Below are 27609 nucleotides of genomic sequence, written 5' to 3' on the forward strand. Positions count from 1 at the left end.
TCTCTCTCTTTCTCTCTTTTTCTCTCTCTTTCTCTCTCTTTCTCTCTCTCTCTCTCTCTTTCTCTCTTTCTCTCTCTCTCTCTCTCTCTCTTTCTCTCTGTCTTGCAGCGGGACTTGGATTTTACCTTTGAGTTGGATTTCAAAGGACAGTTATGTGAGGCAGCCATCTCCCACGACTACAAGATGCGTTAGCTAGGTGTCCAGCAGGGAGAACCGGTGTGCAGTGCTGCCTGCAGCCCCACAGAGGGAGGCAGAGGCACCCCCCTTAACAACAGACACTGAGGAGAGAGAATGGGGTGGAGGGAGATGAGAGAGTGGGATGGAAGAATGCGAGAGGTTGGGATGGAGGGACGAGATGGTGGGAGGCAGGAATCAAAGAGGAGATAGATAGATGGAGAGAAATGGTGGGATGGGCCAGATCAGAGGAATCAGGTGACGATGAGAGAAGAGTACAGGGGTGGCACTCCAAGCAATATCAACATGCACATCAACACCTCTCACTGGCACTTTTTTCATTTGCATTTTTTTTATTGAACCTTTTTATTTAGCTAGGCAAGTCCTAACTGTTAGGCCAACCGTTCAAAGGACAACTTTGAATGTAACACCTCGTGAATTCAAGAATGTTCTAGTCATAATGAATGTTATTTATTATTTATCTATATTGTATGTTATCTTGATTTTGTTAATTGTTCTTCCAAAATAACCAGGCCACAGGATTAGTTAGCACTTTTTAAAATGTCTTAATTTTCCCCCCTTTTTGGAGAAAATATTTTCTGTGAGCTTCAGTGTTTGGAGCCCATTATGATCAATTACTGCAGTTACTGTACTTTGCATATATATTGCATATAATGATACTTTTTAATATTCTACATCCTAGGCCAGTTTCTTCTATCTTCAAATATACTTTTAAATTACCCAATTTTGCATGTTTGCAAATAATCTTCACCATATCTGGTAGTGCAGTAATTAAATGTATCGGCCAAGAAAAATTCAGTGCTGCATAATGTATGTGTAACGATGTGAATGAGAGTGTGTGTTTGCAATCAGGTCATGTAATGTAGCTTTTTGGGGGTGTGCAATATAACAGTATGAGCGCTCATACATTTGCGCAGCTTGCACTCCAAAGTGTGGTCTGTGGTTTCTGTTAGAGCTGTGATGTCGGCGTTGTAATCAGCATTGTCTGCGGCTCTTGTCTAGATGCCTGCAAAAGCTCCTGATTACAAGGCCTACCCCACTGGGCAGACACTGATCTTCAATAATAACCATTGTCTCTTAAATTCTGTGTACACACTGAAGCCATACCAAGAAGTGGCGAATGTGCCGAAGCATTCAGTGGGTGGGGCCTCACTTCGGTAGCTGCTGCTCACTGAACTTCTCTCAACTTGAGGGCATTGTAGTTACCATGCTTTCCCTGGCTCTGCTGATCTCGGGTCAGTGACTGGCTTGTCCTCAGAGCCTGGCCTAGCAACTGTCAGCAGTGGTCCTGTCCTTAGATCAGTAGCAGACAGTTCATTCCAGCCTCTGCTCAGCGCTGGAGTTGGACTCTCAGGCGGCAGCTCCTTCCCTTCACCTGTGCTCTTACTAACTCTTAAGGTCATCGCCAAGGCAACAACTGGAGGTGTCCTCCAGTCCAACTGTGTGACCTCCCCTCACAGTTGTGTAGTACTGTTACACCATCCTTCCTCACCAAAGACGTTCTATCTGCAGCCAAGATACAGACTCACTTCCAGTCCCCTCGCTCTTCCATGCCTCTCAATGAAGCTCATCAGCACAACACTTATGACTGTTCAGAAGACGTAGTGTGACATGCCATGTATGAATAGACTAGTGGCTAGTAATGAGTGAGTGACATTTGGCTCATGCAGACTCTTTACGGAACAGATTGTACGTTTTGATCTAGAAGGGCAGGGACCGGTAGTTTCATGTTGACAGAGCTGTCTCTTGTGAGCAGATAGTATGTCTTTCTTACCTGTTTTGCTTTTGATCCAGTATCAATGTGTGTATGTATAGCACAGCGTGTGAAATATAATAAAAAAGCAGAATAATGTGAAGAAAATCTAACTGAAATAGTATCCACTAAGTAGATTGTGTGCAATAGCAAGTCAGTGATTTAAGCTAACTAACTTTAAAGTTTACCCTTCAGCAGATATACCACTTGATAAGTGTTATTCCTGTTTACCACTCATGGCATTCATTTAAATATTTACACCTGGTAACCTGCCTAAGTACTAAAATGTGGTTAACACTATTTAATTCAAGTCAGCTACTGAAATTGTGCTATGTTCATTTTGTATGGCAATTCCATTTTCTATAGAGTTTAAAAATAGTGCTATTCAAGCATTGTATTGTTCATTTGACCAACTGTCGTGTAAGAGTTAAATAAAAGTTAAGCTAAAGACTAACATTGTCCACTAGGTGGCATCTGTAATTCAAGTTCACACAAGATCCCTGAAATATACAATATCCATTTATTATTCAGAGAAGCCATAACATTGTTCATATTTACATTTTCACATTATTGTGCAAGAACACAGGCACAGTAACGTGGCACAAATGCAACCGGGTTGGTTAGTTTAGAGTGGCCATAGCACACTGTCAAATACACAAGATACTCTACACCGGAGGACCCCAAAGGACGATTTGTCAGTGTTCCTCAACATCCCAGAATATACACGTACTAACGACACCTCCATTGTCTCATAGGTATCGATTGGAAGCTAAATGACTATACTGTACGAGTGCAGTGATGGTGTACATTACAATATGTTATATTTACAACAAATTCCCAGCTGGAGCACAAGAATTTGTTCAAGAATACTTGGTGCTATATCAACTTTTATGGAATTATGAGATGTTTTGGCACATCCACAAAAACACTAATAAGAGATCTGGTTATGGAAAAGGCATATCACTTGGCAAGATTGAGCAAACAACTGCAGTTCAATAGACAACTCCTTCATAGAAATAACACTTTACATTACATAAAATGACATAAAAAAGCCAAATAGTGGTGACAGTTTGCATGCAAACGCTTTGATAGAGGTACAGTATGGCAGAGCTCTACTACCGTCCACTGTCATTGCAAAGGCATTTCTATACACATAGTTGACTTCTGGACAATCATCCCCACATACAACAGTAAACCTTATTACGTTTAAGAGAGGCTAATCTAGTAACCAAATTGATCTGAGATAAATAGAGTCAATCTGACAAATAATATTAACTCTTCTTTACTGTTGGAAATGTTCAATTAGTTCTGAACAAAATCCCCATTTCACAAATTGTCCAAAACCTAACCCAGCCATAAACAAAGGTTTACTTTAACCGTTTCATTTTTATACAGGATATAACTTGGTTTTGGCTTAGCTGGTTGAAAATACATTTTAATTAAAAATACATTGTAATTATTAGGAAAATACATCTACAGTGCCTTGCGAAAGTATTCAGCCCCCTTGAACTTTGCGACCTTTTGCCACATTTCAGGCTTCAAACATAAAGATATAAAACTGTATTTTTTTGTGAAGAATCAACAACAAGTGGGACACAATCATGAAGTGGAACGACATTTATTGGATATTTCAAACTTTTTTAACAAATCAAAAACTGAAAAATTGGGCGTGCAAAATTATTCAGCCCCTTTACTTTCAGTGCAGCAAACTCTCTCCAGAAGTTCAGTGAGGATCTCTGAATGATCCAATGTTGACCTAAATGACTAATGATGATAAATACAATCCACCTGTGTGTAATCAAGTCTCCGTATAAATGCAACTGCACTGTGATAGTCTCAGAGGTCCGTCAAAAGCGCAGAGAGCATCATGAAGAACAAGGAACACACCAGGCAGGTCCGAGATACTGTTGTGAAGAAGTTTAAAGCCGGATTTGGATAAAAAAAGATTTCCCAAGCTTTAAACATCCCAAGGAGCACTGTGCAAGCGATAATATTGAAATGGAAGGAGTATCAGACCACTGCAAATCTACCAAGACCTGGCCGTCCCTCTAAACTTTCAGCTCATACAAGGAGAAGACTGATCAGAGATGCAGCCAAGAGGCCCATGATCACTCTGGATGAACTGCAGAGATCTACAGCTGAGGTGGGAGACTCTGTCCATAGGACAACAATCAGTCGTATATTGCACAAATCTGGCCTTTATGGAAGAGTGGCAAGAAGAAAGCCATTTCTTAAAGATATCCATAAAAAGTGTTGTTTAAAGTTTGCCACAAGCCACCTGGGAGACACACCAAACATGTGGAAGAAGGTGCTCTGGTCAGATTAAACCATAAATTGAACTTTTTGGCAACAATGCAAAACGTTATGTTTGGCATAAAAGCAACACAGCTCATCACCCTGAACACACCATCCCCACTGTCCAACATGGTGGTGGCAGCATCATGGTTTGGGCCTGCTTTTCTTCAGCAGGGACAGGGAAGATGGTTAAAATTGATGGGAAGATGGATGGAGCCAAATACAGGACCATTCTGGAAGAAAACCTGATGGAGTCTGCAAAAGACCTGAGACTGGGACAGAGATTTGTCTTCCAACAAGACAATGATCCAAAACATAAAGCAAAATCTACAATGGAATGGTTCAAAAATAAACATATCCAGGTGTTAGAATGGCCAAGTCAAAGTCCAGACCTGAATCCAATCGAGAATCTGTGGAAAGAACTGAAAACTGCTGTTCACAAATGCTCTCCATCCAACCTCACTGAGCTCGAGCTGTTTTGCAAGGAGGAATGGGGAAAAATGTCAGTCTCTCGATGTGCAAAACTGATAGAGACATACCCCAAGCGACTTACAGCTGTAATCGCAGCAAAAGGTGGCGCTACAAAGTATTAACTTAAGGGGGCTGAATAATTTTGCACGCCCAATTTTTCAGTTTTTGATTTGTTAAAAAAGTTTGAAATATCCAATAAATGTAGTTCCACTTCATGATTGTGTCCCACTTGTTGTTGATTCTTCACAAAAAAATACAGTTTTATATCTTTATGTTTGAAGCCTGAAATGTGGCAAAAGGTCGCAAAGTTCAAGGGGGCCGAATACTTTCGCAAGGCACTGTATATGATATTTTAATAGTACAATACTGTCTTTTTTTATTTAATTCTATTCACCAATGGTAGTGTCAGCCCATAGTCTGGCTCTTTTCGTTGGGTGAAGTGCTAAGATAACATCTGAAAGAGAGCTGTTTTAAAAGCCACAGACTCATGAAAAAAGGTGTACACACTGCATGTGTAGAGAGTTAGAGAGAGAGACAGATCAAAAGAGGTACAATTGAAGTAGGAAGTTTACATAGACTTCGGTTGGAGTCATTAAAACTAGTTTTTCAACCACTCCACAAATTTCTTGTTAACAAACTATCGTTTTGGCAAATCGGTTAGGACATCTACTTTGTGCATGACACAAGTAATTTTTCAAACAATTGTTTACAGACAGATTATTTCACTTATCATTCACTGTATCACTATTCCAGTGGGTCAAAAGTTTAAATACACTACATTGACTGTGCCATTAAACAACTTGGATAATTCCAGAAAATGATGTCATGGCTTTAGAAGCTTCTGATCGGCTAATTGACACCATTGGAGTCAATTGGAGGTGTACCTGTGGATGTATTTCAAGGCCAACCTTCAAACTCAGTGCCTCTGCTTGACATCATGTGAAAATCAAAAGAAATCAGCCAAGTCCTCAAAAGAAATTGTAGACCTCCACAATTTCCAAATGCCTGAAGGTACCACGTTCATCTGTACAAACAATAGTACGCCAGTATAAACACCATGGGACCACGCAGCCATCATACCCATCAGAAAGGAGACACGTTCTGTCTCCTAGAGATGAATGTACTTTGGTCCAAAAAGTGCAAATCAATCCCAGAACAACAGCAAAGGACCTTGTGAAGATGCTGGAGGAAACGGGTATAAAAGTATCTATATCCACAGTAAAACGAGTCCCATATCGACATAACCTGAAAGGCCACTCTGCAAGGAAGAAGCCACTGCTCCAAAACCGCCATAAAAAAGCCAGACTACGATTTGTAATTGCACATGGGGACAAAGATCATACTTTTTGGAGAAATGTCCTCTGGTCTGATGAAACAAAAATAGAATTGTTTGGCCATCGTTATGTTTGGAGGAAAAAGGGGGAGGCTTGCAAGCCGAAGAACACCATCTCAACCATGAAGCACGGGGGTGGCAGCATAATTTTGTGGGGGTGCTTTGCTGCAAGAGGGACTGGTGCACTTCACAAAATAGATGCCATCATGTGTCAGGAATATTATGTGGAAATATTGAGGCAACATCTCAAGACATCAGTTAGGAAGCTAAAGCTTGGTCACAAATGGGTCTTCCAAATGGACAATGACCCCAAGCATACTTCCAAAGTTGTGGCAAAATGGCTTAAGGACAACAAAGTCAAGGTATTGGAGTGGCCATCACAAAGCCCTGACCTCAATCCCATAGAAAATTTGTGGGCAGAACTGAAAAAGCGTGTGCGAGCAAGGAGGCCTACACACCTGACTCAGTTACACCAGCTCTGTCAGGAGGAATGGGCCAAAATTCACCCAACTTATTGTGGGAAGCTTGTGGAAGGCTACCCGAAACGTTTGACCCAAGTTAAAAAATGTAAAGGCAATGCTACCAAATACTAATTGAGTGCATGTAAACTTCTGACCCACTGGGAATGTGATGAAAGAAATAAAAGCTGAAATAAATCATTCAATCTACTATTATTCTGACATTTCACATTCTTAAAATAAAGTGGTGATCCTAACTGACCTAAAACAGGGAATTTTTACTAGGATTAAATGTCAGGGATTGTGAAAAACTGAGTTTAAATGTATTTGGCTACGATGTATGTAAACTTCCGACTTCAACTGCATTGTGCTATAGATCCTTGAGTTCCTAAGGACCGGAGGTTAAAATGTACAGTGAACATCTGAACAGGTACATGTGAGTACACTATGGTGTTGTGAAGACAGTAACTAATAGCCATTAAGTTGCTAGCAGCAGGACCTCTTATTCTGTGAAGGGCTGTTTACCAGATGGATCGTCTTCTCTTTCTCTCTGTCCTCCTGCTCTTTCAGAATTCTAGAAGACACAGCAGAAGAGATTTCACTCAGAAATGCGCCAGTCACACATATACTTTAGGTTAATTGTTTATTATTGAGAGTGAGAACACAACCTCTATTACAGTGACTTGACTAGAGAAGAAATTGCACACAATATAAGATTCTGATCCTATTATTGAAGTTCTAGGATAAATTGATGTACTACGTGTCTAAAGTGTGTATTTAGGAATGATAAGATTGGTCATTGTTTTCTTAATCTTGCCGTGACACATTTGGCTTAATGTCCAAGCAGACAGTTATTACATTTTTGGCCTGACAGTATTAAGTTTGTTTTCCCGTCATTTATAGCCTTGTTAATTAATGGCCTAAATTAAAATGACAAATAGTGTTAAGACAATAGTAATGTGGAATAAGTAGGAATTATGTCCTGTTAAATTTTTGTACTCAACTCACCTTGCCAAATTTACCATTGAGTCTACCACGTTTTGTCCAGAGCAAGCACTGCACTCGTAGAAAATCAACTGGCAGTCCTGCAAAGGAGATTTGATAAGTCTTTACCAGATGACAAACATGAAGTCCTCTCCCACACAGCCATCTCCTACCCAGGCCTCTTTAGTAGCATTAAGGTGAACATCGTCTGGACTAATGGCCATAGGAGCAAAATGAAAAAGAAGAGCAGCTCTTGACTGATCTGAGGCACTTAGCAATTATCTATCACCATAGAAACTACATACCCAAAGAAAGGAAAAAGAAAACATATACAGTGCCTTGCGAAAGTATTCGGCCCCCTTGAACTTTGCGACCTTTTGCCACATTTCAGGCTTCAAACATAAAGATATAAAACTGTATTTTTTTGTGAAGAATCAACAACAAGTGGGACACAATCATGAAGTGGAATAACATTTATTGGATATTTCAACTTTTTTAACAAATCAAAAACTGAAAAATTGGGCGTGCAAAATTATTCAGCCCCTTTACTTTCAGTGCAGCAAACTCTCTCCAGAAGTTCAGTGAGGATCTCTGAATGATCCAATGTTGACCTAAATGACTAATGATGATAAATACAATCCACCTGTGTGTAATCAAGTCTCTGTATAAATGCACCTGCACTGTGATAGTCTCAGAGGTCCGTTAAAAGCGCAGAGAGCATCATGAAGAACAAGGAACACACCAGGCAGGTCCGAGATACTGTTGTGAAGAAGTTTAAAGCCGGATTTGGATACAAAAAGATTTCCCAAGCTTTAAACATCCCAAGGAGCACTGTGCAAGCGATAATATTGAAATGGAAGGAGTATCAGACCACTGCAAATCTACCAAGACCTGGCCGTCCCTCTAAACTTTCAGCTCATACAAGGAGAAGACTGATCAGAGATGCAGCCAAGAGGCCCATGATCACTCTGGATGAACTGCAGAGATCTACAGCTGAGGTGGGAGACTGTCCATAGGACAACAATCAGTCGTATATTGCACAAATCTGGCGTTTATGGAAGACTGGCAAGAAGAAAGCCATTTCTTAAAGATATCCATAAAAAGTGTCGTTTAAAGTTTGCCACAAGCCACCTGGGAGACACACCAAACATGTGGAAGAAGGTGCTCTGGTCAGATGAAACCAAAATTGAACTTTTTGGCAACAATGCAAAATGTTATGTTTGGCGTAAAAGCAACACAGCTCATCACCATGAACACACCATCCCCACTGTCAAACATGGTGGTGGCAGCATCATGGTTTGGGCCTGCTTTTCTTCAGCAGGGACAGGGAAGATGGTTAAAATTGATGGTAAGATGGATGGAGCCAAATACAGGACCATTCTGGAAGAAAACCTGATGGAGTCTGCAAAAGACCTGACTGGGACTGAGATTTGTCTTCCAACAAGACAATGATCCAAAACATAAAGCAAAATCTACAATGGAATGGTTCAAAAATAAACATATCCAGGTGATAGAATGGCCAAGTCAAAGTCCAGACCTGAATCCAATCGAGAATCTGTGGAAAGAACTGAAAACTGCTGTTCACAAATGCTCTCCATCCAACCTCACTGAGCTCGAGCTGTTTTGCAAGGAGGAATGGGAAAAAATGTCAGTCTCTCGATGTGCAAAACTGATATATCTTTATGTTTTATATCTTTATGTTTGAAGCCTGAAATGTGGCAAAGGTCGCAAAGTTCAAGGGGGCCGAATACTTTCGCAAGGCACTGTATGAAAGAAGAATGTAGGAAGTAGAAAATAAATCCTGGGCCATATTAATAAGACCACATACGTCTTGTTAAAAAGCCTACATTTTTTGCTTTTACTTATTCAGTGAGAAGATCTGTGGGCACTGTGAAGCCTGTGGGTTGAAGACTGGACCATTACCAACGCCCAGGGAATGGCTGATAGACAGACCTTGGCTAATTTTTCGCCCATTCTCGTCTGAACCTTCCGCTCACTCCCCTTGTCCATTTTGTTCCCCAGCAGCATGATGGGAATGTCCTCGCCAGCCCCCTCCTGTGAAGAGAGACAGAGATGATGGACACAGAGGCATTACATTAGGGCTAGATCTCCTTCTCTCTCAGGTAGTACATGACAAAGCTGGCTTTATCAGTATAGTGGACATGATGTACTCTGAACTGTGTCACCGAATGCGTAACGATATTGAATGGTAACATGTATCGTGCCTCTACAGATATCCAGTATGAACTACAATAAGTGGCGCATTTGATCTGGTATTGTATATCAATGTTATGTAGGCATACAGTGAATGTGCTATTGAGCAGGAGGAGGCCCTCAGTGCGATCTACATTTCTATGAGCTACAGTGGCAAGAAAAAGTATGTGAACCCTTTGGAAATACCTGGATTTCTGCATTAATTGGTCATAAAATTTGATCTGATCTTCATCTAGGTCACAACAATAGACAAACACAGTCTGCTTAAACTAATTACACACAAACAATACATTTTCATGTCTTTATCGAACACACCGTGTAAACATTCACAGTGCAGGGTGGAAAAAGTATGTGAACCCTTGGATTTAATAACTGGTTGACCCTCCTTTGGCAGCAATAACCTCAACCAACTGTTTTCTGTAGTTGCGGATCAGACCAGCACAACGGTCAGGAGGAATTTTGAACCATTCCTCTTTACAAAACTGTTTCAGTTCAGCAATATTCTTGGGATGTCTGGTGTGAACTGCTCTCTTGAGGTCATGCCACAGCATCTCATTCGGGTTGAGGTCAGGACTCTGACTGGGCCACTCCAGAATGCGTATTTTCTTCTGTTGAAGCCATTCTGTTTTATTTGTGTGGTTTGGGTCGTTGTCCTGTTGCAGAACCAATTTCTGTTGAGCTTCAATTGGTGGACAGAGCCTAACATTCTCCTGCAAAATGATAAACTTCGGAATTAATTTTTCCGTCGATGATAGCAAACTGTCTTGCTGAGGCAGCCCCAAACCATGATGCTCTATCCACCATACTTTACAGTTGGGATGAGGTTTTGATGTTGGTGTGCTGTGCCTTTTTTCCTCCACACATAGTATTGTGTATTCCTTCCAAACAACTCAACTGTAGTTTCACCCGTCCACAGAATATTTTGCCAGTAGCGCTGTGGAACATACAGGTGCACTTTTGCAAACTTGTTTAGTGTTTTACGTATCGTAGCCTCGTCAACAGAGATGTTAGCATGTTTTTGTTCGAGGCATGGTTCACATTAGGCAATGGTTCTTGTGAATATCAAACTCAAATGTTGTGAGAGTTTTTTATAGGGCAAGGCAGCTCTAACCAACATCTCCAATCTCGTCTCATTGATTGGACTCCAGGTTAGCTGACTCCTGACTCCAATTATCTTTTGGAGAAGTCATTAGCCTAGGGGTTCACATACTTTTTCCAACTTTCTGTCAGGCGTGTGCGTACTTGTGGTGAAGTCAGGTGCAGGAGAGCAGAGAATTGTGAATAGACGTACACTTTATTACGGCAGTAGAGATATACAGACGGACGCGGCTGTGTCAAAAACCTCCTCCAGCCAACAAGGCAAAGTGTATAGCGCACACAAATGTCACACAACATAAATGTATAGCAATACAAAATAAGCTTCGCGAAAACACACGGAAAAGAACAAACGCTTAGCCTAGTGCGTACAACACATAACACAAAATAATTAGACACAAAGACATGAGGGGGAACAGAGGAATAAATACATGTAGTGTGATTGGCGAATGCAAACCAGGTGTGAATGGAACAAGACAAAACCAATAGATAATTGAAGAATGGAGCAGCGATGGCTAGAAAGCCGGTGAAGTCGAATGCTGAACGCCGCCCGAACAAGGAGAGGAGCCGAATTCGGCGGAAGTCGTGACACCTACACTGTTTAAATGCTGTATTCAATACAGACAAGAAAAATACAATTTGTGTGTTATTTGTTTAAGCACACTATGTTTGTCTATTGTTGTGACTTAGATGAAGTTCCGATCAAATTTGATGACCAATTTATGCAGAAATCCAGGTAATTCCAAAGGGTTCACATACTTTTTCTTGCCACTGTATGTCAGAGGTGAGCAGTAAAGTGTTTGGGCACTTCCTACCTGTACACTGGTCAGCCACTGCCTCACCGCGGTAAAACTCTGCTCAGCAGTAATGTCATATATGACTACCACACCGTCAGCCCTGCGGAAGAACTGCTTGGTGATGCTGCGATACCTGAAATCAAATCAAATAGTATTCGTCATATGCTTCTTAAACAACAGGTGTAGACTAAGAGTGAAATTCTTACTAACGGGCCCTTCCCAACAATGCAGACAGAAAGAAAATAGAGAAATAAAAGTAAATACACAAAGAGTAACGATAACTTAGCTATATACACGAGGTACAAGGATATTGTAGTCATTTAGCAGACACTCTTATCCAGAGTGACTTACAGGAGCAATAAGGACACAGACAGATTTTTCACCTAGTCGGCTAAGGGATTCGAACAAGCGACCTTTCGGTTACTGGCCCAACGTTCTTAACCGCTAGGTTATCTGATGCCCCAGTACCAATATCGAGTCTATGTGCAGCGGTACGAGGTAATTTAGGTAGATATGTAAACTACCGTTCAAAAGTTTGGGGTCACTTAGAAATGTCCTTGTTTTTGAAAGAAAAACACATTTTTGGTCCATTAAAATAACATTGAATTGATCAGAAATACAGTGTAGACATTGTTAATGTTGTAAATGACTATTGTAGCTGAAAACAGCTGATTTTGCTCATGGAATATCTACATGGGGTACAGAGGCCCATTATCAGCAACCATCACTCCTGTGTTCCAATGGCACGTTGCGTTAGCTAATCCAAGTTGATCCTTTTAAAAGGCTAATTGATCATTAGGCAGGGAGCTCAGCCCAGTGATGTACTGGTCAGTATGCACTACCCTCTGTAATGCCTTGTGGTCAGATGTCAAGCAGTTGCCATTCCAAGCAGTGATGCAGCCAATCAAGATGCTCTCAATGGTGCAGCTGATGGCCCATGCCAAATCTTTTCAGCCTCCCAAGGGGGAAGAGGCATTGTTGTGCCCTCTTCACGACTGTGTTGGTGTGTGTGGACCAGAAGAGATCCTTAATGGACACCAAGGAACATGAAGATCTTAACCCACTCCACTACAGCCCCATCGATTTGAATGCGGGTGTGCTCGGCCCTCCGTTTCCTGTAGTCCACGATTAGCTCCTTTGTCTTGCTGAAGTTGAGGGACAGGTTGTTGTCATGGCACCACACTGCCAGGTCTCTGACCTCCTCCCTATAGGCTGTCTCTTCGTCATCGGTGATCAGGCCTACCACCGTTGTGTCGTCTGCAAACTTAATGATGGTGTTGGAGTTGTGCGCGGCCACACAGTTGTGGGTGAACAGGGAGTACAGGAGGGGAATAAGCACGTGTTGAGGGTCTGCATGGCGGATGTGTTGTTGCCTAACCTCACCACCTAGGGTTGGTCTGTCAGGAAGTCCAGAACCCAGTGCACAGGGCAGAGTTCAGAACCAGGGCCCTGAGCTTCATGATGAGCTTGGAGGGTACTATGGTGTTGAAGGCTGAGCTGTATTCAATGGAATGCATTCTTACATAGGTATTCCACTTGTCCAGATGGGATAGGGCAGTGTGGAGTGCAATTGAGACTTCGTAATCAGAGGATTTGTTAGGGCGGTATGCGAATTGGAGTGGGTCCAGGGTGTCAAGATGATGGTGTTGATGTGAGCCATGACCAGCCTTTCACATAATTTCATGGCTACAGATGTGAGTGCCACGGTGCATAAGTCATTTAGACAGGTTACGTTGGCGTTCTGGGGCACAGGGACTATGGTGGTCTGCTTGAAACATGTAGGTATTACAGACTGAGTCAGGGAGATGTTGAAAGTGTCAGTGAACACACTTGCCAGCTGCTCAGAGCATACTCTGAGTAATCCATCTGGCCCTGCGGCCTAGTGAATGTTAACCTGTTTAAAGGTCTTACTCACATCGGCTACGGAGAGCGTGATCACACAGTCATCTGGAATGGCTGGTGCTCTCATGCATGGATCAGTGTTACTTGCCTCGAAGTGAGCATAGAAGACATTCAGCTCATCTGGTAGGCTTGCGTCACTGGGCAGCTCGTAGCTGGGTTTCCCTTTGTAATCCATGATAGTTTGCCAGCCCTGCCACATCCGACGAGCGTCAGCGCTGATGTAGCAAGATTTGATCTTAGTCCTGTATTGACGTTTTGCCTGTTTGATGGTTCGTCAATGTCGTTAATGCACATATTAATGAAGCCGGTGTCTGATGTGGTACAATCCTCAATGCCGTTGGATGATGGGCGGAACATATTCCACTCTGTGTTAGCGAAACAGTCCTGTGTCTTAGCATCTACTTCATTGGACCACTTCTGTATTGAGCACGTCACTGGTACTTCATTTCAGTTGTTGCTTGTAAGCATGAATCAGGAGGATAGAGTTATGCTGAGGGAGAGATTTATATGCGTTTCTGTGTGTGGAGTAAAGATGATCTATAGTTTTTTTTCACCTCTCGTTGCACAGGTGACATGCTGGTAGAAATGAGGTTGGACGGATTTCAGTTTACCTGCATTAAAATCACAGGCCACTAGGAGCGCCGCTTCTGGATGAGCATTTTTCTGTTTGCTTATGGCCCCTATACAGCTCATTGAGTGCAGTCTTAGTGCCAGCATCGGTTTGTGATTCTAAAAAGACTGCTATGAAAAATATAGATTAAAACTATCTTGGTAAATAGTATGGTCTATATATAGCTTATCATTAGGTATTCTAACTCAGGCGAGCAGAACCTCGAGATGGCACACCAGCTGTTGTTAACAAAGAGACACCTCCCCTCTTGAGATTACCTGATGCTGCTGTTCTGTCCTGCCGATGCATGGAAAAACCAGCTAGATGTACACTGGGTGTACAAAACATTAGGAACACCTTCTCTTTCCATGACTGACCAGGTGAAAGCTACGATCCCTTATTGATGTCACCGTTTAAATCCACTTCAATTAGTGTAGATGAAGGGTAGGATTTTTAAGCTTTGCGACATGGACTGTGTAGGTGTGCCATTCAGAGGATGAACAGGCAAGACAAAAGATTTAAGTGCCTTTGAACTGGGTATGGTAGTAGGTGCCAGGCACACCGGTTTGAGTGTGTCAAGAATTGCAATGTTACTGGGTTTTTCACCCTCTACAGTTTCCTGTGTGTATCAAGAATGGTCCCCCACCCAAAGGACATCCAGCCAACTGTGGGAAGCATTGGAGTCAACATAGGCAGCATCCATGTGGAACGCATTCGACACCTTGTAGAGTCCATGCCCCAACAAATTGAGGCTGTTCTGAGGGCAAAAGGGGGTGTTCCTAATGTTTTGTACACTCAATGTTTATTATCCATGACCTTGTTCAGCCACAACTCTGAGAAACATAAGATATTACAGTTCTTCAGGTCCCGTTGATAGGATAGTCTTGAACAGAGCTCGTCCAGTTTGTTCTCTATTGAGTGTAGAGGCGGTTTATGTACTCGCCAATGTAGTTTTGTCAGGGTGCCCACATGCCAGCCTCTCTTTTCTCTGGGATTAGGGTCTGGTCCGGGATGAGCAGTATGTCCAGTGCCTACGACTTGTTGAAGTAGAAATCTACATGCAAATCAAGGTTATTGATCGCTGTTCTGGTGTCCAGAAGCCCTTTTCGATCATAGGAAACGATGGCAGAAACATTATGTACAAAAAAAGTTATGATCAGCACAAAAAAAACACTAAATAGTAGAATTGTTCAGGAGCCTGTAAAATGACTGCTATCTATTGCAGGACCATTCTGATAGTCCTCTCCTGAAGTGGTGGAGAAGGGCGTCATTGTAAGACTGAGAATTCCCCCATTTGTATTTTATCCTCATGCACACATTACATTTTTTTATTTCACCTTTATTTAACCAGGTAGGCTAGTTGAGAACAAGTTCTCATTTGCAACTGCGACCTGGCCAAGATAAAGCATAGCAGTGTGAACAGACAACAGAGTTACACATGGAGTAAACAATTAACAAGTCAATAACACAGTAGAAAAAAAAGAGAGTCTATATACATTGTGTGCAAAAGGCATGAGGAGGTAGGCGAATAATTACAATTTTGCAGATTAACACTGGAGTGATAAATGATCAGATGGTCATGTACAGGTAGAGATACTGGTGTACAAAAGAGCAGAAAAGTAAATAAATAAAAACAGTATGGGGATGAGGTAGGTAAAAATGGGTGGGCTATTTACCGATAGACTATGTACAGCTGCAGCGATCGGTTAGCTGCTCAGATAGCAGATGTTTGAAGCTGGTGAGAGAGATAAAAGTCTCCAACTTCAGCGATTTTTGCAAATCGTTCCAGTCACAGGCAGCAGAGAACTGGAACGAAAGGCGGCCAAATGAGGTGTTGGCTTTAGGGATGTTCAGTGAGATACACCTGCTGGAGCGCGTGCTACGGGTGGGTGTTGCCATCGTGACCAGTGAACTGAGATAAGGCGGAGCTTTACCTAGCATGGACTTGTAGATGACCTGGAGCCAGTGGGTCTGGCGACGAATATGTAGCGAGGGCCAGCCGACTAGAGCATACAGGTCGCAGTGGTGAGTGGTATAAGGTGCTTTAGTGACAAAACGGATGGCACTGTGATAAACTGCATCCAGTTTGCTGAGTAGAGTGTTGGAAGCTATTTTGTAGATGACATCGCCGAAGTCGAGGATCGGTAGGATAGTCAGTTTTACTAGGGTAAGTTTGGCGGCGTGAGTGAAGGAGGCTTTGTTGCGGAATAGAAAGCCGACTATAGATTTGATTTTCGATTGGAGATGTTTGATATGAGTCTGGAAGGAGAGTTTACAGTCTAGCCAGACACCTAGGTACTTAAAGATGTCCACATATTCAAGGTCGGAACCATCCAGGGTGGTGATGCTAGTCAGGCGTGCGGGTGCAGGCAGCGAACGGTTGAAAAGCATGCATTTGGTTTTCCTAGCGTTTAAGAGCAGTTGGAGGCCACAGAAGGAGTGTTGTATGGCATTGAAGCTCGTTTGGAGGTTAGATAGCACAGTGTCCAAGGACGGGCCGGAAGTATATAGAATGGTGTCGTCTGCGTAGAGGTGGATCAGGGAATCGCCCGCAGCAAGAGCAACATCATTGATATATACAGAGAAAAGAGTCGGCCCGAGAATTGAACCCTGTGGCACCCCCATAGAGACTGCCAGAGGACCGGACAACATGCCCTCCGATTTGACACACTGAACTCTGTCTGCAAAGTAGTTGGTGAACCAGGCACGGCAGTCATCAGATAAACCGAGGCTACTGAGTCTGCCGATAAGAATATGGTGATTGACAGAGGCGAAAGCCTGGCAAGGTCGATGAAGACGGCTGCACAGTACTGTCTTTTATCGATGGCGGTTATGATATCGTTTAGTACCTTGAGCGTGGCTGAGGTGCACCCGTGACCGGCTCGGAAACCAGATTGCACAGCGGAGAAGGTACGGTGGGATTCGAGATGGTCAGTGACCTGTTTGTTGACTTGGCTTTCGAAGACCTTAGATAGGCAGGGCAGGATGGATATAGGTCTGTAACAGTTTGGGTCCAGGGTGTCTTCCCCTTTGAAGAGGGGGATGACTGCGGCAGCTTTCCAATCCTTGGGGATCTCAGACGATATGAAAGAGAGGTTGAACAGGCTGGTAATAGGGGTTGCGACAATGGCGGCGGATAGTTTCAGAAATAGAGGGTCCAGATTGTCAAGCCCAGCTGATTTGTACGGATCCAGGTTTTGCAGCTCTTTCAGAACATCTGCTATCTGGATTTGGGTAAAGGAGAACCTGGAGAGGCTTGGGCGAGTAGCGGCGGGGGGGGCAGAGCTGTTGGCTGAGGTTGGCCAGCCGTTGAGAAATGCTTGTTGAAGTTTTCGATAATCATGGATTTATCGGTGGTGACCGTGTTACCTAGCCTCAGTGCAGTGGGCAGCTGGGAGGAGGTGCTCTTGTTCTCCATGGACTTCACAGTGTCCCAGAACTTTTTGACCTTGACTTTTTGACCTTTTAAAACGTTTGTCTCATTATTAAAATACTGACATTTAACCATAGTAGCAGTGGTGCGCCATACAGCCTAACTGCTTGTAGCAAAATAAAAGCTGCTGAAGCAAAAGGTTGAACATGTGAAAATCCACCCAGTAGAGTTCCCACCTCTCCTGTCCTGCTGTATCCCACATCTGCAGCGCCACCTGGCTGTTGTCCACCCGTATCGTCTTCACACTGTAGTCTATGCCTGTTGATGATGCAGGACGGACAAGATATCATTCATCTGATTTAAGTCACTTTGTCATTTACTATCTTTTGCCTTACAATAATATTTTGTCCCTGTAATTTTGTATCCATATTCATTTTCAAAAGCAAACAAGAAATGATTGGCACGTAATAAGATACAAACGTGATGAAAGGAACCAACAATTGATTTCCGGGCTAAATCTGGATAAAACAAGGAACTTCAAAGGATAACATGTGGAACTTTATATGGAAATGTCCTTCTGAGTTTCTGAAATGTTACTTATCCATTGATGATTCCAATCGACTACATTTGTCCCCAGTGCTCAAATAGAAATGGAGAAACAACATGTTTTATTGTCAATGCTTGCGTCACAATTGCGTCAACAGGAGTTGATCAGATATTGTATATTGTTCTAAAGGGACCACACAATTCAAAATCCATCTGACTTTCTCAACAACAACCAAAATACATTCTCAGAATCGTATGACTATTTTGAGAATCAAATGCTTCCAAGCAGGGCCTAAATAGAGAGGATATTAAGAAATCTGGAGCTGCTTGTACCAGGCTGCAGAATGACAGGAGAGGAACATGTCTTCACAAGCTGTTTCATGTGGCACTGTTTGGTCTGCCCAGCTCTACTCGTTTAAAACTACAAGATCCCCAATACACTTACAGTGCGCTTGATTCATGTATGCAGAATAGTGCACTGACTTACGATGGGATTGCACAGCACTGTATGAGTGAAAAAACTTAATTGAATTAAACCAATATAAAATGGTATGGTGAGTCATGACATAATTGAGTATGCTCTCAGTCACACACAGAACAAACTCGTTTTGGGTGTGCAACATTAACCTACAGTACAACAGAAAGGTCAATCGGAAGAATCCAAGTCATGGTCAGTGTGAGTCAAGTCAGTCAATATACAGCACCACAATATGGTTTCTCTGCTTATTAGGCTGTGGCCTATAAGTGCAAGATCAACACAACATAATCAGCTTTCCACAGTGTTAAACAATCAGCATCTTAAAGTGCTTAGTGAGTAAAGCCAGTGTGAGAGGGAGGGTGGGGTCAACCAGCCACAGGACTGGGCTCGGCTCTGAGTCGTGTTCATTAGGGCACACCGTAGCGAAACATTTTTCAGCGTAAAATACAATGATTCTTCTACAACAATTCCAGGTAGTTCTGTTTCAGTTGGTTTTGTTCCGTTGGTGCCTAATGAACACAACCCTGCTCTGCTGTAGAAAAGGAAGCCTGGAAAGGCCACTCACCGACGGTGGCAGAGGTGCCTGGGTAAAAGCAGTCATCACAGAACCGCCTGAGGAGAGAGGTCTTCCCCACACTGGAGTTGCCCACCAGGACGATCTTAAACAGGCGGTCTGGGGCCAACGCTGCACCCTCCTCCTGGAAACACAACACAGAGTGAAAGAGGGAGGTGTGTGTTAAGACTTCATATTATACATTTCATCCAACTCACTAACTCACTATGTACTCAAGTCTACTTTTCCTCAAGTAATTACCAGGATAATTCAGATGGCAAGTATCCAATTCAATATATACTGGGAGAGAGTACAGTACAAACGACGACATGGCAACAAATATTTGAGCATTGAGCAGCATATTTGAACATATTATGAACACTGCATAATTAACCCCCTAATTCCAAGAAACTCCACAACTATTATCCTATTATACTATTATGTTATAGTAAAACAAAGTTGCACAAAGTTCTTGAAATACATAATAATTTTCTAAAATCGACAGTAAATCATGGAAACACTTTCAACAAACACTAATACAAGTAGCTAATCCTGTTTGTGAGGTTCACTGCGGGGTCAACTCACTCAAAGTGAGAAACCCAACACCTGTGACTGTTTTGTTCCTTTCTCAGGTCTGGTCTGTTGGAAAAACTGAGCTTTGTGAACACACTGTGCTGTACATCCACCTACACTCCTCCCCCACAACTCTCTTTACGGGGTCAGGAGAACAAACAAAAACCTGGTGACCTACAAACATCCCTGGAGGGAACATAATGTGAAAATGCTGAACAATCTCTTTCACTTCAAATGGAGGATAATTATGCCAAGCCAACTGAATCCTTCTAGTCTATTCAGTAGACGGACCACAATGTCTCTCCACATAATTTCATACCAACACTGATGTTGTGTCTCTATCTGAGCCCTGGTCCTACATGCTTACATTCCCCATAGTCTCCTTTCCGACAGGCTGGCCCCTGGGGGATGTAGGCATCTCTGTCTCTCTGGTGTCAACTGGCTGCTGCTGCTCCATCGTTGGAGGAGAACTGGGAGGATTTATAGAGGTCATCTGTAGCTCTATGTGCTCTTCCTCCTCGGCCTCCTCATGCCACTCCCAGAGCTGAGTCTGGTAGTTATCCTGTAGGAGCTGGGGTAGGTGGTCCTCCTCTATGGAGATGATCCTCTGGAGGGGTCTGTTGAGGGGTCTGGAATCCACCACGTCCTCCAGGCTGTAGCCATTCACTCCACCTGGACTCTTCCTCTTAGATTGGGGGAGCACTACCTCCTCATCCTCACTGGAGAGACAGGGATGAGATGGAAATTGATGGGGAAATTGGCTCAAATGCTTTTTTTGGAGTCCAATGGTATGGATGTAGAATGTGAATGGACTTACAGGCATTTGCATATATTAAGAACAATGTAAAAACTGTACAGACACGTTCTACACAGAACTTAAGCTGCAGCCCTATTGAGCAGCTTTCTGTCCAACATGTGAAATCTGTTTCATGTGCTTTATTTGGCTTTTTGCAATGCCACCTACTTAGAAAATATGAATCATTCACTATTAATAACTATTCAAACTACAGTCATATTCATACTGAACAAGAGTGTATTGTAGGTGAATTGAACGTTTGTATCAATTAAGGCTTCCATAACAGCACCAGCCACTATCCATTCAATTTGTATTAAAAGCCTTTCTAAGCAAATAGTATACCTAAAGGCCTTTCTGTCAAAGGGATTCAGAGTATTTGATCCAGGTCTCAGGTTGGAAGCAGGATTTTTAACAGTATTCCTCAGTTTCTGCAAAACAACAAAACAAAAACAAATTCATCAGCAATTTGATTGAAAATGTTTTCTAGATTCCATGCTTTTCAAGGAATCATGTTTTTAAGTTAGTATCTATCAAACTTGATGGAGACAGACAGATACTGTAGATATATAGAAGGGGATTTCACAAAAAGAGAATGATTAATAAATACATTGCACCTGTGTATACTTACTTGATAAGAGCACATGTCTCGCTCATCTCGTAAGTGCTTGTTCATTTCCCTGAAGATAATATAACAAGGAAGGGGATCATTGCAACAGAAATACATACTTTCTAAGCACTTATAAACTGGATGGTTGGAGCACTGAATGCTGATTGGCTGAAAGCCATGATATACGAGACTGTATACCACAGGTATGGCAAAACATTTAGTTTTACTGTTCTAATTACATTTGTATGACTAATTTACCACTGCTAAGGGCTGTTTCTAGGCACTCTGCATTGCGTCGTGGTTAAGAACAGCCCTTAGCTGTGGTATATTGGCCATGTACCACACCTCTCGTGCCTCATGATTTAGTATAAAACAGCTTGATGAGTTTGCCTGCGGTCTGTTGGATTGATGGCCTTGGTTTGTAGTGAATATAACATAACCTTCAGTATTGTACAGTATGATCATTGCTCCTTGATTTGGAGAGTAGTGGCTCTGAACTGATATACAGTAACCCACTGCCTCTCTCCTAGTGTGTGTGTGTGTGTGTGTGTGTGTGTGTGTGTGTGTGTGTGTGTCTGTTCCATCTCCGCTTTTACCTCAGCAGGTCAAGTTGTTTCAGCAGGCTCGCTCGCTCCCTCTGCAATCCCTCTGTGACCCGGTACATCTCCCTGTGTTGGACAACAAATACACATATTCATGTTATAATATCAGTATTTCATTAGGATCCCCATTAGCTAGCAGCTGCGACTCTTCCTGGGGTCCAAACAGAACATAAAACATGATATAATACAGAACATTAACAGACTAGTACATCACACAGACAGAACTACATAAACATAAATGTAGGTATAGAGGCTTTTATACATTTATGCCTTCATAATCATGTGATTTATAAACGCTACTGAACGCAAGTAGCGCCTATGACAGATGTTCCCAACTCCAGTCCTTGAGTACCCCAAACAGTACACATTGTTATTGTAGCCCTGGACAAGCACACCTGATTCAACAAATTAGCAGGCCCTCAATTAGTTGATTCAGGTATGGTTGTACGGGGCTTTTGGGGTACTCAAGGAGCAGAGTTGGGAACCACTGGTCTAAGATGTGGACTCACAAGGAGAAACAAGCACCCAAACAGGATCAAAGACACAGCCAGCCATCCAGATACCTACATCTCCCTCTCCTGGTTCAGGTGTGAGGACTGCTCCTGCAGGAGGACCAGCTGCTCCTGGGCCAGGCTCAGCTCCTGACTGGTGTGCTCCAGCTCCTGGGCCAGCTCCTCATTGGTCTGCTTCAGTGCCACGTTCTCCACCTTGGTCACATGTTGCTCGCTGTGCAGCTCCCGGCACTGAAGCTCCCACTGGGAGAGGAGACAAGCAGAGGTGACAACACACAAAACAACACTACAGCCTAAAGCAGACGCACTACAATAACCTACACTTTCATTTCATTGATATCCCAGATGCTACTATGCAGTAACAATCATGGTCTGGGGTCTATGATTGGTAGAGTATGATCAATGTGCGATTGCTATGACACACCAAGCATTGATGAATCAAAGGATGAAACAAATTATATCTTCTAAACACATACTGGTCTGGTTTGACACGCATCCATTGAAGCCAGGGGTTGTGTGAGGACACGCAGATAAGGCTATTGTCTGAATGCAGCCACAAACACTACTATCACTGTTCTAAATATATAAGTGTCACAACGGATCCAACACAACAACATAAGAGATGTTTTATCTAGCGACACTGATTAGGCTATCCAGCATAGCGCCTGTATGCCTGCTCTACAGAGAAGTGTTGGCACCATAGAAATAGAATATCTACAACGGACATTCCCAATCCAGTCAATGTTCTGCCATTCAATTTCTGGTTGGCAGAGAGGAATGTGGATGGTGCCAGGGAGATCTGAGTGAAGGCTTTGGTGACTTGGGCACAGTACAAATTAAGGCCTTGTTTCCTTTTATAAAGCAAATTAAGATGCACTGGTAAGACTCCTTTCCATTTGATTAATTAGTTTTAAAAGCTTCCGTGGAGTTCTGTTTTTGATAGTGTTATTGTTGCGTATTATCATCATTGCGTATTATCATCATTTAATTTCCATTTGAGAGTAAGCTGCAGACACTCAGGGACAGCTCTTAGAGCTTCAAGTCTACTAATAAGGCTGGTCACAATTCATTCCAGATCAATCAGAGTTGATATTTCACATTGTTCAAAACACTTTCAGGAAAATGTGATTTAATAAATAATAATGATATGTTTTGTACAGTAGAATTCTATCCTTTACTGTGATGCCAGTGATGATACATTTCTCATCATTGGTGTCCCGACTCACCCTCCTTTGTTTCTGGAAGATCTGATCCAGCTCCCTTTCCTTACTGGACAGCTGATGCTCCAGATCCTGACTCCTAGACAAGAAGTGCTCAGAGTCCTGCAGTGGAGAGTGAGAGTCAGTGTGAAACAGAGTGAGAGTCAGTGTGAGAGAAAGAGTGTGTGTGAGAGAGAAAGAGAGAGAGAGAGAGAAAGAGAGAGAGAAAGAGAGAGAGAGTGAGTGTGAGAGAGTGTGTGAGAAAGAGTGTGTGAGAGAGATCTCAGAAAACTGAAGTTACTAACAAGTGTGTTGTATTCAGTGGGAGATCTCTTTACCTGCAGTAAGATCCTGTCCTTCTCCTTTTTGATTTGCTGTTCCATTTCTTCATATAAGCGATGGATCTCATCGTCATGTGTTGCTGATTTTCTGTTCGGATTTAGAAATATTTTCATCTTGTTAATGCTAATACAGCATATTCCGTTAGTTTGGTGAATCACATGCATAGGCATAGAATCACATGCATAGGCAGCACATAAATTCCATACTTGAGATCTTACATGAGCTTCCAGTCTGCCATTTCAATCATACAGTAGGTATTTGTAACCTATTGTGATGCATTCCAAACAGGCACAGCAACAAATAGATTTTCAAGGGAGTACCATGAAAAAAGAACACTTATTATCAGTCTAGCATTACATGCAGTTCACATCTGAAGATAATAGGGATAACTGTAGTTACTGAAACATTCCAGGCCTGACTACTCTGGTCAGCTTTAATTAAACATCCCTGCGTGTCTACAGCTCAGAATACAGCAAGAAATACATTGACAATACATTTTGAAACAGCTGCAAAGTGTGAGCCACACTTTCTCTCTCTTATGCAACATTTGCATTAATTTCTGTCAGAAACAGCCCACCGAACTGGATGCTTTTCAACTATGTGAAACTGTGTGATAATGCACCACTGCGGTACAAAAGCTGTGCTCAGTTGAAAAGTGACATAATAAACAAGTACTGTAGGTAGAGATTGTGGAGTAGTATTCCTTGTGTAAAATTGCCATACATATTGCCCGATTTGAAGAAAGTTGGTGTTTAGGGAGAACATTCACAAACACTTAACATGGCTTTGGAACTGGAAGGTTGAGTAACTGTGTCTCTTGAAGTAAATGTTTGTTGCACCCACACTGTAAAACTTTAACACTTCTACCCTCCCAAGGCAGGACTAACACTCAATGTGTGGAATTTAGCTGGCTTAACTAAGGACTACAAATCTGAAAGAAAAAGTTATGCTTTTAGTAATAGAATGAAAAAAAAACAGGGAAAACAGATACATACCTGGGGATGACCATTCTGTAGATGCCCTCATGCCATAAAGGTCTAACTGGCACACATGGCAAGTACATGCAGTAGGCTACTTCGCCCTTCATTACTCAGGCAATGAGGTTTTCTGTAAAGGAACATTTAGAGCTAGCCTGGTCCCAGGTCTGTTGGTGCTGCCTTGCCAATGACCATAGGAGTTGGCAAGACAGCCCAAACAGCCCAAACAGATCTGGGACCAGGCAACAGTGGGCTGCTAATTGCCTAAATCCTACATGTGCACCAATATCTGATGAATGAAGTAGTAGGCTTCACTAGGCAGGGTAGCCTAGTGGTTTGAGCGTTGGACTAGTAACCGGAAGGTTGCAAGTTCAAACCCCCGAGTCGTTCTGCCCCTGAACAGGCAGTTAACCCACTGTTCCTAGGCCGTCATTGAAAATAAGAATTTGTTCTTAACTGACTTGCCTAGTTAAATAAAGGTAAAAATAAATAACCTTTTAAGGGCGCTCTCCATCTCCATCCTCTCCTGGTTGGCCCCTGTGATCTGTAAAATTACTCTGGCCAGGAACTCCTCAAAGTTGGACAGGAGGTGCGGCTCGTCCCTCCTCAGCTGGGCCCAAAGACTACGCACCTCACCAGGGCTGATGGGAAGCGGGTCAGAACAAAGATTAGCCTGAATGACAAGACCTGGAATACAGTCTGTATACTGCAGTTAGATTTCTGTAGAAGAACTGTACTGAGGTTCTTCATGGAGGAAAGAAATTGAATTATACTTGAAGTAGAATTGTATGGAGACACAGACATAGAAATAGAGCCATGAATAGATTTTCTTTTAAGACAAGGTCAATGTGAACAATTAGGACAATGTAGGCAGGCAGGCTGTGGACAGGCAGGCAGTGGGTGGCTGTGGGCTGCCTGAAACCATGCTTACATATTTGTTTAATATGTACATTTGGGCAAGATGATCTTGGCCTTGAAAATCCCCTTTCCGGTTAGAAGAAAACAACTATTTTGACGGTTTGAAGCCATCTTTGTCTGTGCCCAGGTATTCACGTCAGTGTTCAGATAACGACTGCTATTGAACATTGTATTGTAAAAGGCAGGTGAATGTGTGGAAAGACAAAACAATCATCCTCCGCCATAGAAGACTCCTTACAGTAGACTCCTACGCCATGCCAACTTCAGGAAGACACACCAGAGGTTGGTGCACAAACCGATCTGATGTAAATTGTCAGCATTCCTCTCTGGTTCTAACCCAGGTTTACACAGTCAATAGGAAGTCCTTATCAAATGTACGTCCTCCACTACTACTGTTTAACTTTATTGAGCTGTACTTGTTTGCTAAAGGTGAGTCTAGTCATGCGTTATATGAGGCCTGGCTTTATCTTTTCCCTCCCAATGCCTGGAGTTCAAAAAGCCAAAATCATTGGTACCAGCACCCAGTCACCAATGTCTGGAATAGACATGAATGTCGTCGACTGTAATGATTTGTCGAAAGCCAAATCAATTTTGATGAACTTTTCCTATGTCTGATGTTTTTGAGGAAGAAGACAGTACACTTCAGGATTTAATCTATGTTCTATGCTTGGTTGTTAAGCTCAGAATTTCCAGAGAAATATCAAAGCAAGTAGATTGAAACAGCAAGTAGTGGCTCGCACTACTAAGGAGTGGCAACTTACAGTGCTTTTTGTTTTGCACAGCTGACCAATCTAATGGAATAGACAAATAGGTCATTTGAGGGCATTGTTGAGGGGTGGATTGCATAAGACAAAAACACTCACTCCTCAAAGACGTTGCTGGCTCCCAAGCTCTCCATTAGCATGCAGAAGTGCTTCTCCTCCTCGTCCTCGCTGCCCACCAACCGTTCCTCCCACTGGGTCTGGTACAGGGAGTCTGGAGGGCCCTGAGTGGGTTCCTTGGCAATGGGGCTGTCCCTCCCCTCTGTTGCAGAGATCCTCCGGCCAAACAGGAACTCACCTAAAGAAACAAGAGTCCAGGAGATGATTCATAATATCCTTTACTCTCACTCTCCACTCTTTCCCTCTACCTGCACCTACGCTGAGCTACCATACTCCGCCTGCACGGTGCACTAGCACTGTTGATGTTATTATGTGGAAATAGAAGACACTAAGATTGACATCAAAACTGAACAATCACAGCACAAAAACATACAGTGGAGAGTAGAAAGTGAGAAGGGAACATAGTCAACCTACTAAAGCCCAAGGAGAATTCCTCCAGGGTGAGGTATCCATTGCCGTCAGAGTCCAGGGTGTCAAAGACGTTCTCCAGCTCCTCGGCACTGAGGGGCAGCTCTCCATGGAGCCTCTGTGGAGTAGGACACACGGTCAGGTGACATTGACACGACTGGGGACCTGAAGGATTCTGGAGTATTTACATTAACAATACAGTACATGGTTCAACAGCTGCCAGCCAGACATAAGCCCCTGGGAAAACACTCAACACTATGATTAGCATCAGAAGAGATTTGTATCCAAGTACAGGACGAGTCTTTGTAAGGACTTCATATTCATAAGAAGTAGGATAGTGTATTATTTGCGCTCACACAACTGATCTAATGGATGTAAACGGGTTCATGATGAAGGAATCGTGAATAACTACTCTATTTGTTTTGTAAAATGTTTATATTAATGAACCTGTGACATCTTTATTCGGATTGAACCCAAACATTTTAGAAATTAACATATGCCCAGTCAACAAACACAGCATAAAAAGTCAACAACATAAACCTTAATCTGTGTTAATACATAGCCCAAACCACCATTTACACACCAAGGCCAAGCAGAGTGTAAAAACTGTTTGGAATATAGACAAGCAAACAAGAGACTTAAAACCTACTGAAACCCTGAAAATAAACAGTAAAGACCAGAATGATCCTGAAAAGCCAAATGCTGCCACACCTCTGTGAGCTGTGCATGTCAATGTT

At 42.6% G+C, this 27609-nt stretch overlaps 2 protein-coding genes across 4 annotated transcripts in view; one reads left to right on the forward strand and one right to left on the reverse strand.

The window, feature by feature from the left end:
• Window positions 1-2396, forward strand: part of LOC110498034 (protein arginine N-methyltransferase 8-B) — a 44325-nt gene extending 41929 nt beyond the window's left edge. For both annotated transcript variants that reach the window (XM_036957441.1, XM_036957448.1), the window contains exon 10: window positions 109-2396. In XM_036957441.1, the coding sequence (XP_036813336.1) occupies window positions 109-192 (84 nt within the window). In that variant the 3' untranslated portion in view covers window positions 193-2396. The remainder of the gene's footprint in view (window positions 1-108) is intronic.
• A 4354-nt stretch (window positions 2397-6750) lies between these two features.
• The window catches only part of LOC110498041 (ras and EF-hand domain-containing protein homolog), a 44039-nt gene continuing 23180 nt past the window's right edge, over window positions 6751-27609 (reverse strand). For both annotated transcript variants that reach the window (XM_021574603.2, XM_021574594.2), the window contains exons 3-18: window positions 26879-26990; window positions 26447-26642; window positions 25160-25306; window positions 23685-23775; window positions 23374-23469; window positions 22203-22390; window positions 21630-21701; window positions 21055-21103; window positions 20769-20854; window positions 19998-20349; window positions 19070-19202; window positions 17717-17798; window positions 11614-11728; window positions 9443-9544; window positions 7514-7590; window positions 6751-7079 (exon numbers count right to left, since the gene is read on the reverse strand). In XM_021574603.2, the coding sequence (XP_021430278.2) occupies window positions 6992-7079; window positions 7514-7590; window positions 9443-9544; window positions 11614-11728; window positions 17717-17798; window positions 19070-19202; window positions 19998-20349; window positions 20769-20854; window positions 21055-21103; window positions 21630-21701; window positions 22203-22390; window positions 23374-23469; window positions 23685-23775; window positions 25160-25306; window positions 26447-26642; window positions 26879-26990 (1986 nt within the window). In that variant the 3' untranslated portion in view covers window positions 6751-6991. The remainder of the gene's footprint in view (window positions 7080-7513; window positions 7591-9442; window positions 9545-11613; window positions 11729-17716; window positions 17799-19069; window positions 19203-19997; window positions 20350-20768; window positions 20855-21054; window positions 21104-21629; window positions 21702-22202; window positions 22391-23373; window positions 23470-23684; window positions 23776-25159; window positions 25307-26446; window positions 26643-26878; window positions 26991-27609) is intronic.

This window comes from Oncorhynchus mykiss, chromosome 2, assembly GCF_013265735.2.
Source record: "Oncorhynchus mykiss isolate Arlee chromosome 2, USDA_OmykA_1.1, whole genome shotgun sequence".
Classification (NCBI taxonomy): Eukaryota; Metazoa; Chordata; class Actinopteri; order Salmoniformes; family Salmonidae; genus Oncorhynchus; species Oncorhynchus mykiss.